The 17681-nt window shown below is 35.0% G+C and overlaps 1 protein-coding gene across 1 annotated transcript in view; it reads left to right on the forward strand.

Moving 5' to 3' along the window:
* Positions 1–17681, forward strand: part of CWC27 (CWC27 spliceosome associated cyclophilin) — a 192181-nt gene that overhangs the window by 139262 nt on the left and 35238 nt on the right. The window contains exons 12-13 of the mRNA XM_072826625.1: positions 12259–12368; positions 16812–16915. Of these exons, the coding sequence (XP_072682726.1) occupies positions 12259–12368; positions 16812–16915 (214 nt within the window). The remainder of the gene's footprint in view (positions 1–12258; positions 12369–16811; positions 16916–17681) is intronic.

A 17681-nucleotide genomic window follows, 5' to 3' on the forward strand; every position in this document is an offset into this window, starting at 1 on the left:
AAAAAAAGAATCACCTGGAAATACCAAAGCTCAGGGAGTGAAACCCACATGTCAGTACTTTTTGAAACTCTCCAGGTATCTGGTCAGGATGGTTTAAATATTCATCTGTATCTTCCTGGACTTTTTTTTTTTTTTTTTTTTTACTTTTGCTTTTAATTCCTTAAGCCACTTGGAAATTATTTTAGTCCATGATATGGGGTGAACATATATGGTTTGTAATTTAGCAGGTGAAAGAGACAAACTACCAGTATTGATACAACGTGGGACATATTCTGATGAAGGTTTGAGGGAGCAAAAGAAAGGAAGTTAAATCTAGATGGCAACATATCTTTCTAGACACACAAACCCAAGTAGAATCATCAGTTATTTAGACCATTGGTCTTCAAAAATGTTTTATTACACCTGCAGAATAAAGTTTTTAATTTTATTTTTAACAGTTTTATTGAGATATAGTTCACATACCATCCAATTCACCCATTTAAGTGTGCAATTCAATGACTTTTAGTATATTCATAGATACCTTCAACTATCACCACAATTTAGAACATTTTCATTATCCCAGAAGGAAACCCTGTACCCTTTACCATCTCCTGCTACAGATTCAGCCTTCCCTTCCTCCCCTAGCCCTCTGTAACCTCTAATCTGCTTTATATCACTATAGAGTTCTCTGTTATAGATGTTTCATATGAATGTGATTGGCTTCTTTCACTTAGCATATTTTCAAGGTTCATCTGTGTTGTAGGATGTATCAAATACTTCATTCCCCATTATAGCTAAATGATATTCCCTTCTATGGCTATACCACATATTGTTTATCTGTCAACTGATGGACATTTGGGTTGTAAAATACATTGTGAATATTTCCAAAACATGTATTTTTATATGTATTTGTGACTCATATGTCGGTATAACCAAAGACATAGGTTATATACTATATATAACATACAACAAAAAAACAATAGTTTAAATATTAATAACATTTTTAGGGTGCCTGGCTCATTAGTAGATCATGATGTTGATCTCAGGGTCATAAGTTCAAGCCCACACTGGGCACAGAGCTTACTTTAAAAATAAATAAATATAAAGGATTCTAATATTTTCTTCTCACCTCTCAAGTGAGTCCTTTTGTACACTAGAAACCTCTCAACTTTTATAAATTTTTGAAGCTACTGGTTCAGGTGTGTAAGTTAGTTGAAAGTGTTGCCGATGGAGGATACAGTGCATGCAAATGCATGGAGATAAAAGAAAGCATGGCGCCTTTTCTTATCTTGCAAGTTGTGTGTGTGAAACAGAGTGGAAAGGATATGGCATTTTTTATGCAGTCATTTTTACCCTCTCACTTACTATAATAATTTAGGTATCTAATTACAGAACATCTATTTACTCTTCCAATACCTAAGAAAGATAATAAAAGTTTTATTATACTATGTAAATCCATATTTTTATTGTTACTATTTGGCAGTGTACACAAGACACTTTATACTTTCTCTCTAGAAGCAACCTTACAGTCTGGTCCCCTTTCAAATAATCCCAACCAAGAATTAGCATCAGTATCCTTTTTTTACCACTTTTGTCTGATTTATCTCTGAACATCTTATTTTCAGTATTATCCGTGACATAAGGAGAGTGAGTCTGCCATAGAAAAACGACAACAAAAATAAGTCCTTTGTACTTTGCCTTCCACAAAACCCATAGAGAAGTCCCTTACACTACTCTACACTGTGATGAGTTGCCATATGATGCATATATAGAAGAATTGTTTATTCTTACTGATTTGATTGTAATTAAAGACACAATAATTGCAGTATTTACTACAGCCAAAGACTGCTGGTATCTTGTGAAGATGCTAGGCGGACTATTGGGATAGAATCCAGGCAACTCAGTTTCTCAGAAATACTTCTCAAGGTTGGCTTGCTTATTTTTCTATTATCCATACTTGTACTGCCTGAGATATTTTAACAGTATGTAGCATACTAATTAATTTACTACATTAAATGCCTTAAACAGTAATTAATAATGAATTTACCATCTAAGACAATAGAGACAAAGCATTTGGGAGGCAACTCAAGCCTTCACTCCAGTGAGTGACAAAGCTGAGAACAGAATGTGAGGTTGCTAACTCAAAATATTGAACCCAGTCCATTCAGTGTGTTGGCTTTGTTTTGTGACTAAGCCAAAGGTTTTCTTTAAAAAATTAATCAGTGAGAATGTGTCTGTAATTGTGTTCTAATCCAAAATAAGAGGGTGAGAAATTTTTCACTTCACCAAGAAAAAAATGTAAGATTACTTTAGTAACGATTTCAGCTTATGAAATTAATCAAACAAAGCCAAATAATCCTTCTTTATTAAAAGAGTTAATTAATGCCATTTCAAAGCTCAGGCACCTTAAAAGATTTTTTTTCTTTCTGCAGCACATATGTTTTTGTAATATAGAGTTCAGAGACTTTAACTTTAGTTGATATATCATCTTAATGAGTATTATATTTCTATTGTTTCCGGATCATTTTTTGGCTGCAAGTACCACAAAAGAAATGTTAAGAACCATTAAGCTTAAGGTGGCACCTAATAACTGCAGCTTTTCAAGGAAGGCCAGTTATTTAGACCCCTCTGCTTTGTCCCTTCCTTCTCCCCACTTTCTTTCAATTACTTTCTCTAGGAATTCATTTTCTTCTGAAAAATCATCTTTTAAAAAAAATCTTAATTCTTTTAAATAATATCTGTCAAGTGTCTGAAAACTTATAAGCATTATTTGAATCTCTAGACATAAAATGAAGAATAAAACAGAAAAGTTCCTGCCCTTTAGGAACTCACATTCTTGGGGCTAGCTTTGGTACCCATGTCAGTCAAAGCTCACTGGCATTCACTCATTACATGCCTTTCCAAATTTCAGCTTTTTTCAAAAGATATGTCTTTCCAGTAGCAACTCATTCCACGTTATATTTAAATGAGTTATCATGCATAAAGCACTTAGAATACTCACTGGCACATGGAAAGCACTATTTGTACAAGTGTCCTACAGGCAGAGGATAAGAATAGCAGAGCATTTTCCATCCTACTGTATGCCAGCAGATAGTGCTTATTCTTTTTTTTTTCCAGATTTTTTTTTTTTGAGTAATCTTTACACCCAACGTGGGGCTCAAACTCAACCCTGAGATCAAGAGTCAAATGCTCCATTGACTGAACCAGCCAGATAGTGCTTACTTTTAAGCAAATTCAGATTTATAGGTAAGCCTCATCATAAGAATGCTACATTTGAACATCCAAATTTATGGAAATATAAATTAAGTTTTGATAATTTGCTTCACAAATGAATTTCCCACACTTCTTCCAGTTATGAATTTTATTGGTGCTTTGAAAATATGATTTAATATACAGAAATATTTTTTTCCCAACAAACATGTTAATAAAGCGAAAAATATTATATCTACTCCTTGCCTCTTCAAATGAGATTTAATCTTTTGAAGGGAGCCATGCTAGAAAGTAGCTTATAATATAGGGTGCCCTGGATTCAATGCCAAATAATAAAACCTCATATTTATATAATATGAAGTTTACAAAGTCTCATCAAATGCCCTTTCACATTTAGTTCTGTAACAGTCTGAGAAGTAGATTAAGCAAGTTCTATAATTTCCATTTTGCAAATGAAGAAACCAAAGCAATAAAGACATTTAGAACTCAGCCTAACTGAATCAGATTTGAGAAGTCAGAACTTCTGTCCAATAGTCTCCACTATAAAATTGCAAAGCATTGTTTCCTTAAGAAAATTAAAAAACAAATTAATAATAAATAAAATAAGATAAGCCACAGCAAAATGACCTATTAGCTGGAAGCCAGAATCAGCAGACTGAGATCTGGCCTACAGCTCACAGCATTATCAGTAAAACTAAGCAAGGTGACTCCCATCCAACTCAGACTCCAATCCCAGTTTCCAGAAAGCACATCTGAACACAGGTCGACTTCAGATGAAGCAAAACTTGATAATCTCTGTACTATCCTCACCTCATCTCAAAATACAGCTTGTTAGAGATATTTAAGATAGAAATTGAGGAAGAAGGGTGAAATCTGAATCGGACTAAATGAACCTATGGTAGAGAATACAGTCTAGGCAGGTTAAAAAATTCTGAAACAACTGGGTATGGTGCTTTCAAGTAATTGCACATACTTTCACATTAAAGGTAGAATATTCTGATAGGTTTGGGAAAATAATTTTACCAAGATACTTTTTAAAGTTCTTTCCTAAACTGATTAGGGGAAAATCTCAACAAGATTTTGTGAGCCAGTCTTTCTCTGTCTCTCTATTACTTACTGGCCTTTGTCCTCTTGTTCACTGAATTACTGCAGAAGGCACTGTTTTCATTAAGAGAAGTGTGGGCATCAGGAAACTTGGAACTTTAGTGTCCGTTCTATCAACTAACTCAAACTAGTATCACATAAAGAAAATATTATTTTATTTTATTTTATTTTATTTTATTTAGAAATGAGTTCAGGGGATCCCTGGGTGGCTCAGCGGTTTAGCGCCTGCCTTTGGCCCAGGGCACGATCCTGGAGTCCCGGGATCGAGTCCCACATTGGGCTCCCGCCATGGAGCCTGCTTCTCCCTCTCCCTGTGTCTCTGCCTCTCTCTCTCTTTCTCTCTCTCTCTCTCTCTATCTCTGTCTATCATAAATGAATAAATAAATCTTTTTTTTAAAAAAACAACAAAAATACTTTAAAAAAAAAAAAAGAAAGAAATGAGTTCAAACAACATACCAGTCCAGGGTGGTTCAACACAGTTCATTTAGTTTTACAAAAGGCTTGCAAATACTTATAAATTATTTCCTTGCAGTGTAGACCTATAAGACATGTCTTGTGGCTACTTGTTACTCAACAAAATAAAGTTCCAGTTCACTAATCCAGCCCTTAGGTAATTGCATGCATAATCAGATTTTTCTGATTTTCCTTACTCCCCATCTTATTTCACCCATTCTTCACTTTCACAGAACATTTTTTGTCTTCCTCATGGCATCCTGCACTATATTGCCTCCCTGCTTGGTTTTGATGTCTTTTCTACCAGCTTTGGCTAGATCTTCCTTCTCTAACAACGCCCAGTTTTGCTGCCACTTCCTCCTCCCAACTTTTCCTGTCTCCTCTGCAGGGATTTCCTAAGTACTTTATCAGGACCTCTCATGTCGTTGGTACCACTGCACAGTTAAAAGAATATATGTATCTTATCCATTTTCCAGCCTATAAGCTCCTTCACATCAAGAACCATCTATGTTTCACTCACTCCCATATACACTAGTGCCCCCCCGCCCTTTCCCCATAACTGCTTGCAGTGTAACAGAATAAAAACAGCATGGCCTTTGAAGTCTGACAGCCCTGATTTCAAATCCTTTCTCCATCATTTATTAGCTATATAACCTTGGGCAAGATACTTAACCTCTCTAAACCTCTGTTTCCTCTTGCACAAAATAGAGACGATAATATCCATTCTGTTGTTACAGAATTAAGTGAGAAAGCAGGCACAGAGTTCTTAGTATTATATCTCAGACGTGCTAGGTCCTAAAAGCAGTGATAGTACTAGTAGTAATGGTCTTATATTTTAGTCACTTTATTGCTTCAATGCCTCAGTCACACACGGGATAAAAAGAAACCCGTGCATACCACACATGCAAGTATTTAAGGACTATTTTTGAATTGGTCTGTAAACTCTTATAACTACTTGAAGAAAAGTATCTCATGAATTTACTACAAAACACTGGAACTCTCCTTTAAGTGCTATTATAAATGCAGATACTCTGAAGTGTTTAATTTGCCAGGGTAATCATAGCCTTAGGCAGTGTTAGGTAGCAATTCTTTCTTCAGTATCCTCCCTGATTGGTTTCATGAAATCTTTTTATCTTGAGGAATTTTGTATTTTTTTTCTTATTGCTACAACACAGAATATAAAATTTGTAGTTTCCACATCCAGAATGGCAGGTCAACGTAGGGATGTTGTCAAAATGGCCATCAAACTGCAAGAATTGTGGCTCATGCCATCTGGAGAAGTGCAAAGTCTGCTCTGTTGAGAGACCTGGGGGCAACATCAATCAATCTTTGCTCTAGTCCTGGGGTCTAAGTGAGGAAGAATGAAGTAAATTTGAAAAGAAACAACAGACTAGAGCTGACAGGTGGAAAGTTGGAGCCCCAGAAGAGAAGCTATTCGTGTCCCTCAGTAATTCTCAGTAATCATTTTTGTATTGTAATTGTTTTTTGTGATCATTAAGAAAATGGAGAAACATCTGATAAAAAGCTTTTGAGATAGAATTATATAATAAACTGTAACTTAAAACAATTTAAGTTTAAAGTAATTTTAAAGCAATTTCATGTTTAGGCTTCAGAACCTGTCTTTACTGATATAAGTTCTCTTCATCTCTTAATTTATTAGATAAGTTCATTTAATTCATTTGAATTGATTTCTGGTATAATACTTTGTAGTACCTAATCTATGTGTTGTTATATTAGTTATTACCAACATGACTGCTGTTTGAATAGTAAACTCAACAAAGCAATATGCTTGAGAAAGTAAAAGGTGAAATTTTGTATTTGGGTAGGACCAGGGTATTAACAGAAATTTTTGGTGTTGTTGTTGTTGTCTTAAAATTTTATATATTTATTAGAGAGAGAGCAAAAGCCCAAGCACAATGGGGCTCAATCCCAGGACCCTGGGATCATGACCTGAGCCAAAAGCAGACGCTTGGCTGACTGAACCACCCAGGTGCCCCAAGACAAGTTTTTAAAAATCTTAAGGGAAAATAACAAAAATTAAAATTATGAAAATTCCTAGAGAATTAAATCTATATTGGAAGTCCTGCCATTTTATAAATAGTCACAGCATACTTTAAATGTATATAATTTCAAAGTGATTATTAGACTATAATGAAATACATCTGTAGTGATTACACATTCCAAAGAGAAAGTACACATAGTAGTATATAGAGAAAGGAAATAACATTGAGATGTCATAAGATCTGGTTTCTGATATTCCAAGCCTAGCACAATCATTTGACCTCTTTGAACCTCCGTTTTTCCGCCTGTAAAGGAGCGGGTTCTTGCTGTCTAAGAACTTCTTAGTTCTTTATTTTCTGTTGTAATTGTGGACATGTTCCTTTTATAGTGAATTTAAAAATTAAGATTAAGGGGCACCTGAATGGCTCAGTTGGTTAAGCATCTGCCTTCAGCTCAGGTCATGATCCCAGGATCCTGGGATGGAACCCTGCATCAGGCTCCCTGTTCAATGGAGAGCCTGCTTCTCCCTCTCCTCCCTGCTCGTGCTCTCTCTCACCCTCTCTTGCACGCTCTCTCTCTTTCTCAAATAAGTAAATAAATCTTCAAAAAAAATTAAGTAGCCAGTAGGTTGTAAATATACAGAATCCCTAGATATGAACTCTCATTCACTCACAGGTTACCCCTGTTAGAGATGTTTAATGGAAAATACAACTGAAAATCAGTATTTTTTTGCAGAGGTAAAAGAACTAAAATCTAGTAAGGCCAAAATCTAAAATGTTGTAGCTAAGATGCAAGCCCAAATGGAGACCATATAAATAAGGATGGACAAAGCAGAGAAGCCAATGGAAAATAATGAAACTGATAAAGAAGAGGAGAAGAAAAGTAATGAATCATGAAGGTAGACTTAGGAAACTCAATTGACTTATTAAAACTCAGTAACATTTATATCATAGGAATCCCAGAAGATAAGGAGAGAGGAAAAGGCAGAAGGTTTATTTGAACAAATTATAGCTGACAACTTCCCTAATGTAGGGAAGGACTCAGACATCAAAATCTAAGAAGCATAAAGAACTCCCATTAAATTCAACAAAAGCTGACCATCACCAAAGCATATCATAGTCAAATTTACAAAATACACAGTGAAAATCAGTATTTTTGTGTTTATGTTCCAAAATAGGATACAGTCTAAAAGTCTGGATTAATTTAACTGTATTATAACTTGTTACCTTCACATTTCTCAAATCAGCTAACAGAAAAACACAGGAAAATATTCTTACTTTATTTTGAGGATTACTTTAAGTGTAAAATAACATGAAGCAATGAAGCTAGGATGAAAATGGAAAGAAAAAGAAAATGTAGACTGAATTGCATTTAATCACTGTTCAGCGTTAAAGTATATGTCAGTGTTCAGTGTTCAATTCAGGTAGCCCCTGAATTATTTAACAACTTCTGACATATCTTCACGGAACTCTGGAACTATAGGCTTATTCTGACCACCAGATGGAGCCAGTATTGTTCAATTTGTAACAAAAAATATGCTGAAAATAAAGTGATTAAATAAAATGAATAAATCATAGATTTCTTATTTTAGTTCACAGAACAGAAAGAAATTAAACTTTCAGCCTAGTCTTCCCCTAAGCTTCTGTGTAGACTTTGTAAATGTGCATTTAGACACCTCTAGTAAATAATTTCTTTATTGTGAATAATTTTCATTTTGGCAGTTTCATTGGATAAAGAGACCAGGTTTCTAGTGATTCACTTTTTAAAGACGTCATTTAAGCAACTTGCAATTATCTTTAAAACAAACTTAGTACAAATTTCACCTCTTGTCATTCAGTAAACACTATGGATTATAATTACAAGAAATGATAATAAAAAGTATATTATACATAAGCTCTCATCTTAATGTCAAAGAATATATTCTCATTATTGTCATTTCCATAATGGATTTTCCTAATAAAACAAACAAAACAATAGGCATTCTGACTAGGGGAAAGATACATAGTATATCCCCAGTAGCTCCTCAAGGAGATGGTAAAACCTCAATGAATGGGTATAACTCTTACAGAGATTCTACCCAAAAAGTTTAGTGTTCAGGTAATCAGAGGAAACTGCCTTAAAGTTGACTTCTGTTCCTCTTACCTCTATTTAATATGTGTCAGAAATTATTTATCTATAACTCAATTAAACAACTATCTATTGTAAAAGTATTTGTATGCTAAGGGCCCTAAGCCCATACAAGTCCCTCAGGGAGTCTCTCCATCCAGCAAGAGCAATAAGGTAACTAAACACTGTTGTAATTAAAGATCTAAAAATGATCAAATTGTTCATCTGTCCATTCAGCTACTATTTATTGAGCATATACTATATGCAAGGCATATGCTAAGCCACAAACAGGGCATAATCCCTGCCGTATGTGTTTGTAGCCTAGGGGGCAAATACAGACAAGTAGTTAAAACGGTCTAAAGGTTCAAATGAGGGGGGGACATATGACTAATTAAGGATTATCAGAAAAAAGTTATAAAGGAGTCTTCCTAGGTGGAAATTATTTACATAAATCCACTGTTTGGCAGACTGTATTTCCCATTTATTATGGTCTTGGAGGAATTTAGAGCCTTTTTTTGGCAGGATTTTATTTCATCAGACACATCCAACTGGTTACCTGATGCCTTTTTATGTCAAATTGGAATATTTTCTAAGTTTTCTTGTGTGTCAAACATGAAGAAGTAACCAAGCTGGTTAAGAATTTGTCATTTAGAGTCAGACTACATGGGTCTATATTCTCATGTTCATAGTCCCTTAATAATAAGTTATGTAACCTCTTACTACTGTAGTTTCCGTATCAGCAAAATAGGGCTAATACTGTGCCTTCCCCCATAGGTTTGATTATCAGGATTAATCAAGTAACTCAGGTACTGGTATCTGGAATATAATAAGTACTTAAAGTATTAGTTATCATGGTTATCTACTTTCAAGTCTGGTACATTTCCTAGAATTAAGAACTGGTATATACAAAATTTGATTTAAAAAGAAGATACATAGTTTAGCTTCCAAAAAGTATGATAAGAAACAACTAGACTGGGGTGGGTGCCTGGGTGACTTAGCCAGTTGGGCATCTGCCTTTGGCTCAGGTTGTGATCCCAGGGTCCTGGGATTGCGTCCCATGTCCAGCTCCCTGCTCAGCAGGGAACCTGCTTCTCTCTCTCCCCCTTTGCCCCTACTTATGCTTGCTGTCTCTCTAATAAATAAAATCTAAAAAAAAAAAGAAAAAAGATACAACTAGGTATCAGCAGCATTGATATTTTTTATATCCATTGAAGTCTGTCCCTTTTGTTTTCAAATGCTGTTTACTATTAGCAGTAATATGTTTATTTGGATAAAAGTTTTTGTTTATTACAGGAATTTTTCAAAAATTTCCTTGAAATACTGGGTATATTCAAAATAATTTATAAGTAGCCCTAACAGTTTCTGATACATAATGATTATTTGATAAGCATTTTTAGAAAAAAGAAATGAATGTAACAGCTACTTAGAGCTGTTAAGCTCCCTGAACTCTGGTCCTGAGACAGTGGAGGGAATAAGCCCTTTATCTAAAAGATGAGATTTGTAGTTGGATACCATTGGTTCATGAGCTAAGTAACCACAGTTGAGTAGTCATCATCCCTTCATGTTTAGAACAAAAACGTTTTGAGATAAAGAATTTAAGTGAAGCAAGGGTTAAGTTTCCAACTAGCTCTTAGAGGAGGGGTTAAAGGCATTCTTTATAACATGCAGGGACAGAAGTACAGTACTTAATTTAGATTGTCACCTAAACTAAGAGTCAGAACACTAGTTTTAGCCCAGGCAGAGCTGGAGATCCCCCTGGGAGACTGGCTGAGTAACTTGACTTACCTAAACACTCACTTATAAACTGAGAAGGTAGATTAGATTAGAAGATCCTCAAAGTAACTTCTAGCTCTGGTGCTCTCATGGACTGATACTCCAGTAGTAAACTGATTATAGTGATGTTGACCATTCTTTTCCTTAGACCTTTTCACATATATTACCTAGTTTTATCTCCAAAATAGCTAAGATACTTTATTCTAACAGTATAACACAGGTAAGCTTTAGGCCCTCTAAGGAATCAGCAATTTGATATTTAAAGTCAAAGCCTTGATTTCTTAACTCTTTTCACCTATCTTAGATTAATTTCACCCTGTAGATTACATTATAGAATGAAAAGCTGGTATCATTTATGTTTTAAATGTCTTTCATAGCATTTGTCAGAATGCCCACCATATGAGAGACACTAGGTAAAAATCTTATTTTCTGATTAAAGCTTTAATTGAAGCCAGTAGGGCACAGGTGTGGGCCTTTTGTACCATACAGACCTAGGCTTAAATCGCAGCTTTATCATATTCTAATTTCTGTTTCCTCTTTTGGTATATGGATCCTTCATAGATAATCAAAGCACTTTAGCATGGTGCCAACATATAGGCTTTAGTAAATGTTCTTTTTTTCCCACCATACTTCATTCCTATTCATTTAGCATGCTTTGTAGGAATTTCAGTTAATGACAGTCATCAGACTACATCATTATTTATGAATTATCATCCACTATATATTGAGATTTATAATAAAAGTAAAAGAACAGCCTGTACTTAGAGAAACTAAATTTTTCAAACTCCTTGTGTATTTTATTAGCCAGTTTTATGTCACTAAAATCATCCAGTCACTTATTCAATTTTTGTTTATTCAAGGGGATTCAAGCGTATGAGAAATGAATGTGCTACTTCCTGTTCTGGCAACATGAACTGAGTTAGCACAGAACTTCCTTCTCCTACAAATATATAGAAATGCTGGATAAAATATGATCCAGCCCAATTTAAATACTTAGCTAAGCTTGAGAGAGAAATAGAGACAGAAAGAGACAGAAAGTAAGGAAAAAAAGACCTAGGTACAGAAACGAAGAGGAGGCATAACCAGAGCATGATTTGGGCAAACGGATATTATAATTGCCCGAGGGAATACTGGAACCAGATGTAGGCTCTACTTGCTAGAAGCTGGAGTTTTAATCTCAGACTTGGACAGAGATGTGGCCATGGCTCAAGAGAAATGGGAACTAGAAAAACTGTCCACCTGGTCAGGACTTAAAAACTGATTAGATACAATTAAACAAGGAATTAATGAACTGAAATATAAAACTAAGGAAATTATTCAGAGTATACTGCTGGGAAATGAAAATGAAAAATTTAAAGTGAGATAGGTAATTTTATAGTCAAACAAGTGAGAAAAACTATAGTAGTACATTATATAATAAAGATGTTTATAAAATTGGCTCATAAATTAATATCCATCACTGTCTAGCATAGGAAATATTTGTGGAGCTGGTGGCATTTATTGGTTTGATTTTTAAATGGGTGAAAACCAATCCCAGTATCTGACCTACTCTTCTGTAATAAGCATAGATGTTAATATGAAACCACATAGCCTTTTTACTATTTATTCTAAGAACATTCTATTATTCTTTAGAGGAAGAAACTGCTCCTGATGGTGCTGTTGCAGAATACAGAAGAGAAAAACAAAAGTATGAAGCTTTGAGGAAGCAACAGGCAAAGAAAGGAACTTCTCGGGAAGATCAGGTAACTTGACAAGCCTAAGTCCATATGTAATGCACTGCTTTTTCATTGTCTTCAAGTGTTGCTAATGAAGCCTAATTTGATTATACATCAGGAAAACATTACCTTTTAAAAATGAAAAAGGAGGGATCCCTGGGTGGCTCAGTGGTTTAATGCCTGCCTTCAGCCCAGGGCATGATCCTGGAGACCTGGGATCGAGTCCCATGTCAGGCTCCTGCATGGAGCCTGCTTCTCTCTCTCTCTGTTTCTCTTATGAATAAATAAATAAAATCTTTAAAAAATAAAATAAAATAAAAATTAAAAAGGATATGTTTGTATAGAGTGGGATGACAGGAACCTTGACCATTCATGTTCTTTCCAGCCATTGTAGGTAAAGCCTAAAACTTTCAGGTTTCAACCTTGTACTCCCATTTCAAACATAGGAACCTTGTAAAGCCACATATTCTCAGATAGCCAGGTATCTAAATAAATATTGTGAAATGGAAAAGTGGTGATTATAAATGATCAAGAGATCTCTTCTAGCATAGCATCTCACATGCTGACTAGCCAATCTGCTCAAAATTGTACACTGCCTATAAATAAGGTATTTGGTCCACTAGTTGACTTCTACTGTAAGTAATCATACAGGACTCTGCTTATTTCAAATAATCTCTGAATCTTTAAGAACTAATAAAAGAAGATTGTTAGAAATAAGAATAAAAAGAGATGGTTCAACAATTTGAAAGTCAATTTTATACATCACGTAACACTTAGCATTCAATGAAATAAATCTCCTCAGCAGCCATTCATGTTGAAAAGCTAGAGGGAAGACCAAAATCCTTTATTTTTGGTGCTGCCATACATATCTATTTAAGAACATGCCATTTTAGGTGTATAAATAAAATAGGCAAAATAAAAGTAAATTAAAAAGTACAAGTCTATTTGGCTAAGTTAATCAGGGACTGCATTATAAATGACACCTAGTTACTGGTAAAAAAAGATCATCCATCAGTACTTAGCATGAAAATAATCATGGGGAAAGTTCTATAAGAAGTCAGCTATAGGAGAAATTATAAAGAACTAATCTGAGTAATTTTCAAAAGAAATGGCACATTAAATGAAATTAAGAAAAAGTACATTATTAACTTGTTTTCATGGAATCACAAAGTCCTTTGAATAGCAACTGCAGTCAGTATACTACCAAAGCTACCCTAAGGACCACTCTTACTTAAGCATTCTTCTTTTTTGCCTCCTAGCGAATAATTATTAAGAACCATGTACTAATCAGTGTATTTGGTGGTAAACAAGGTGGACACGTATCTGTCCTCTCTGAGCTACTGGGGAAAAGAGCCAGTCAAGTAATCCCAATAAAAGAAGGTGAGCATTATGACAGGTTAAGTATAGGGAACTATATAAATACATAACAGTAAGACCTATCATGGCCTAAGAATCTGGGAAGGCTCCCCTGAAAAATGATTGGTCAGTTGAACTTTGAAGGTTGAACAGGAGATAGGTGGCCAGACAAAAGGAAGAGTATATAAGAAATATTTCATCTCTTTGCAAAAACTATAAGATATTAACTATAACAATAACATAAACTAAGAGAAAGATGAGGCTGGAGAGGTAAGCAGAAGCCAACTCATGCAAGGCATTTTTGAGCCATATTAAGAAATTTATTATATTTACCCTAAGAGCAATGGGGAGCCATTGAAAAAAGGAGGTGACATGATCTCATTTGCAGTTTGGAAAGATCCTTCCAACCTGGCTGTAGTATAGAGAACATACTGAAACCAGGACAGGACTAGAGGTACAGAGGCCAGTTGAAGAGCCTCTTCTTTGTAGATACGCATGCACAAAGTCTACAAAGGCAGGGCCTCTTCAAAAACAGTTTCTGCTTGCCAGGAAGGCTCTCACAGTGCTGAAGAGCCATGCTCTAAGTAGTTGGCCATTCATTCCTTCAGCAAAAACTAGAAGACTAACTCCCCTGCAGATGCCAAACAGAAATGTCTCTATGTAAATCCTATCTTCTTTTTTTTCTTTTCTTTTTCTTTTTTTTTTTTTTACTTGAGAGAGAAAGAACAGACATGAGAGAGAGTATGAGTGAGGGGAGGGGCAGAGGGAGAAGCAGACTCCCCGCCTGATGTGGTGCTCCTTCCCAGGACCCCAGGATCATGACCTGAGCCAAAGCAAATGCTTAACCGACTGAGCCACCCAGGAGCCCCCAAATCCTATCTTCTTTACTCTGTGTTGTGCCCCATTATTTCTGTGATGTTTGCTTCTCTGCCTCGTGTCTTCCCTTGCCTTTAGAATGCAGCTAGAGAAAATCCAATCTCAAATACAGGAGAAGCTAAGAAAAGCCAAGAGGATGTTTTTTGTTTGTTAAAGGCCCCCTTCTCTGAGTAAATGCCAGTAGCAGGTTAATTGGCTCTTGCCACTTTCAACTCAAGGAAGAAGACCTAGGTCCCGTGTAATTTTCTAGGAAATTTTAAAATTTGATTCCACTAAGAAATCTACTTTGTTTTCATTTTCCTTTATGCCTTCAGAAAAGACATTTCCAAATGTACAAAAGTCCACCATTAAAAATTGATGGGATTTACTTTAAGCTATAGATATAGAAATATGCATATGGAGATATATCTTATATAATATACATCAGATGTAATCTAAGCTCATACACATACACACAAAAACACCCCAAAAGCCTTGAAGGATATATACCAAAATGTCAACAATTATTATTCCTAGTGGTGGGATAATAGATATTTTTGTTTTGCTTCTCTTTGTTTTCTAGTATTTCTAAATTAAGCTTTTTTTTATTATAAAGCAAATACAATAAAAGTTTGTAAGCACAACAGTCTTTTTTAATGAGTGAGGTTACAAAACAAGGGATGCCTTCTTTATCTGTTAAAACTGTTTGAAGAGCTTAGTCTTTTAATTACTGCTCTGGAAATAGATCAAATATCTAAACCCTAATGCACTATAGGCAGCCCTCGGAATCCCTCTGAGGATATTCTGTAGGAATTTACAGTACTTCCCCCAAACTCCTCTCATTCAACAGCTATGGCCATATTTTCATCTGTTGTCCATGTGGGCATTAAATTTTACAGAACTTACAAAGCATATATAAGGCACTTTCACTATCATTTTTAGCAATAACTGCCTTTGTTTTGTTTTTTGCTCCTTGCACCACCTGTCTTGACTGAGCTTAAGTTCTGGACCACCAAAATCTACTTAATTTTTTCTTGAACCATGGTCTCGATGGTATTTCCTAGATAAATTATGGAGCCTAGCAATTTATTGTGACTCTTTATATTTGTTATTTGCATACTGAACTATTATTATAATACCTTTTTCCTTCTGAAATATGAATATTTTAGTACTGAATTCAATATGTCAGGATCTTAATTAGATATACAGCTTTTTAGACAGGTAGTACTTCACCCCATTTCACAATTACATACTTCTTTAAGCTATAGGATAAAAAAAAATTTCCCGACTTTTATTCTCTGCTCAAATTCTGGAGTCATCTGTTGAATTATAGCCAGGGTGCAATGTGATTACAAAATTGTAGGCACTTGTTGTTTGTTACCCACAAAGGACATGGAAGACAAACAAGAATCAGAGATATGTCCCTTTTTTTAAAACCTACTGAAACATGATATTTATGTACCATTTCTTTTACTTAACAATAGAATGTAATGCTTCATGAATATAATTTTTAATAATAGTGTAATAGCATAGTCAATGCTTTTTAGCAAATTTATCTAGTTCATTACTGACAGACATTTTAACATGTTCCCACTCTTCTACTTGTATGAATGCTGCTGCAGTGTACATCTTTTGCATAAGCCATTTTCTGTGTTTCATATTATTTTTCTTCATGTATTCTTAGGATTGAAGTGATTGAATCAAAGGGAATTATTTAAAGTTTGTGATAAATACAAATAGCTTCTAAAAATATCACTTCCATTTATCCATCTTCCAAGAGTTACTGTGTTCATCCATTCTATCTTCCTTAAAAATGAACTTTTTACATTTTTGGAAATTTGTTCAATGACAAATAGTATTTGTTGTTGGTGTTTTAGCAGCATATTTTAGTGAAGTACCTCCTTTTCTGATGGACATTAAAAATTAGCTACTAATCATGCATTTTAATGTTTAAGCATCTTTTATATAAGCAAATTTATGTTCCCCAAATCAGGAAATGGTCACATATGTCTGAGAGAAAATGTCAGTGTAAATGCAAACAGGGCATTGTCAAAGTTTGTGAATATCAAAAAAAAAAAAAAAAAAAGTTTGTGAATATCAGTCACTGCTGGAATTTTGTTATATTTTCCTTCAAAATTAAAAATTTATCTAAGTGCTTTATGTGTTAGTGTTTCACATTTTATTTTCTACCAAACTTCAGTGTCTCTCATAAAGTCCTATTTATCTTTATCAGACTTAGCAATACAATTGTTATTCCAGACCCTGGCACTGCTGAACCAGTTTAAATCTAAACTCACTCAAGCAATTGCTGAAACTCCTGAGAATGACGTTTCTGAAGCAGAAGTAGAGGATGATGAAGGATGGTAAGGGCTTTTGATTCCTCTATATTAATCGTGAACAGACAGGCTCAGAGCAGAGATGCTGTTAGGACATTCCTACTTTTTTTTTCCCTTCAGACTTCACCTTTCATCAAACCCTTGTCATCACAGGGCCTCAGCACCTTTTGACTTCATTTCACTTGAGTAAGCATTTATTGAGTGCTTGGTGTGTTCCCAGTATTGTGCTAGCCAGCAGAAAATATATAAGAAATATGTGACACTCTCCCAGTCCTAAATAACTTTCTAATATTGTGGAAAAGATAAGATCCACATTAAACAGCTAGAAAGCAGCTTCAAAAGATTCTAAATCATTAATGTTTTACACTTTCCCACAAACATTTTAGGACTCAGTAATACATTTCATAATCCTACTAAGTTCCTCTTAAAATTTATGACCTACAGGATCCTAGCAATTCATACACAGTCAACTTATTTTTTTCTTTGGCTATTTTTCAGCTTTTTAAGACACTGATAAGAAATAAAGGAATTAATGACTCGTACATGTCCTATCCTTAGCACTTTATCCTATAACAGCAAAAAGAAAAAAATGGAATAAGAATCGTGCTTTCCCTTATCACACTCCTCTGTCCTCCAGTTGACTTCACATGTAGTATATTAGGACTCCCCACACCTAACTGCCCTCACCTCCCACTCCACCCTGGCTCGAACATATTGCTGCAAGAAAGCCAGTGGGTCACCCCCCACATATGACTCACCCTCTGGAGCCTCTGAACTGTCACATGTGCCATTA

Source organism: Canis lupus, chromosome 5, assembly GCF_048164855.1.
Source record: "Canis lupus baileyi chromosome 5, mCanLup2.hap1, whole genome shotgun sequence".
NCBI lineage: Eukaryota > Metazoa > Chordata > Mammalia > Carnivora > Canidae > Canis > Canis lupus.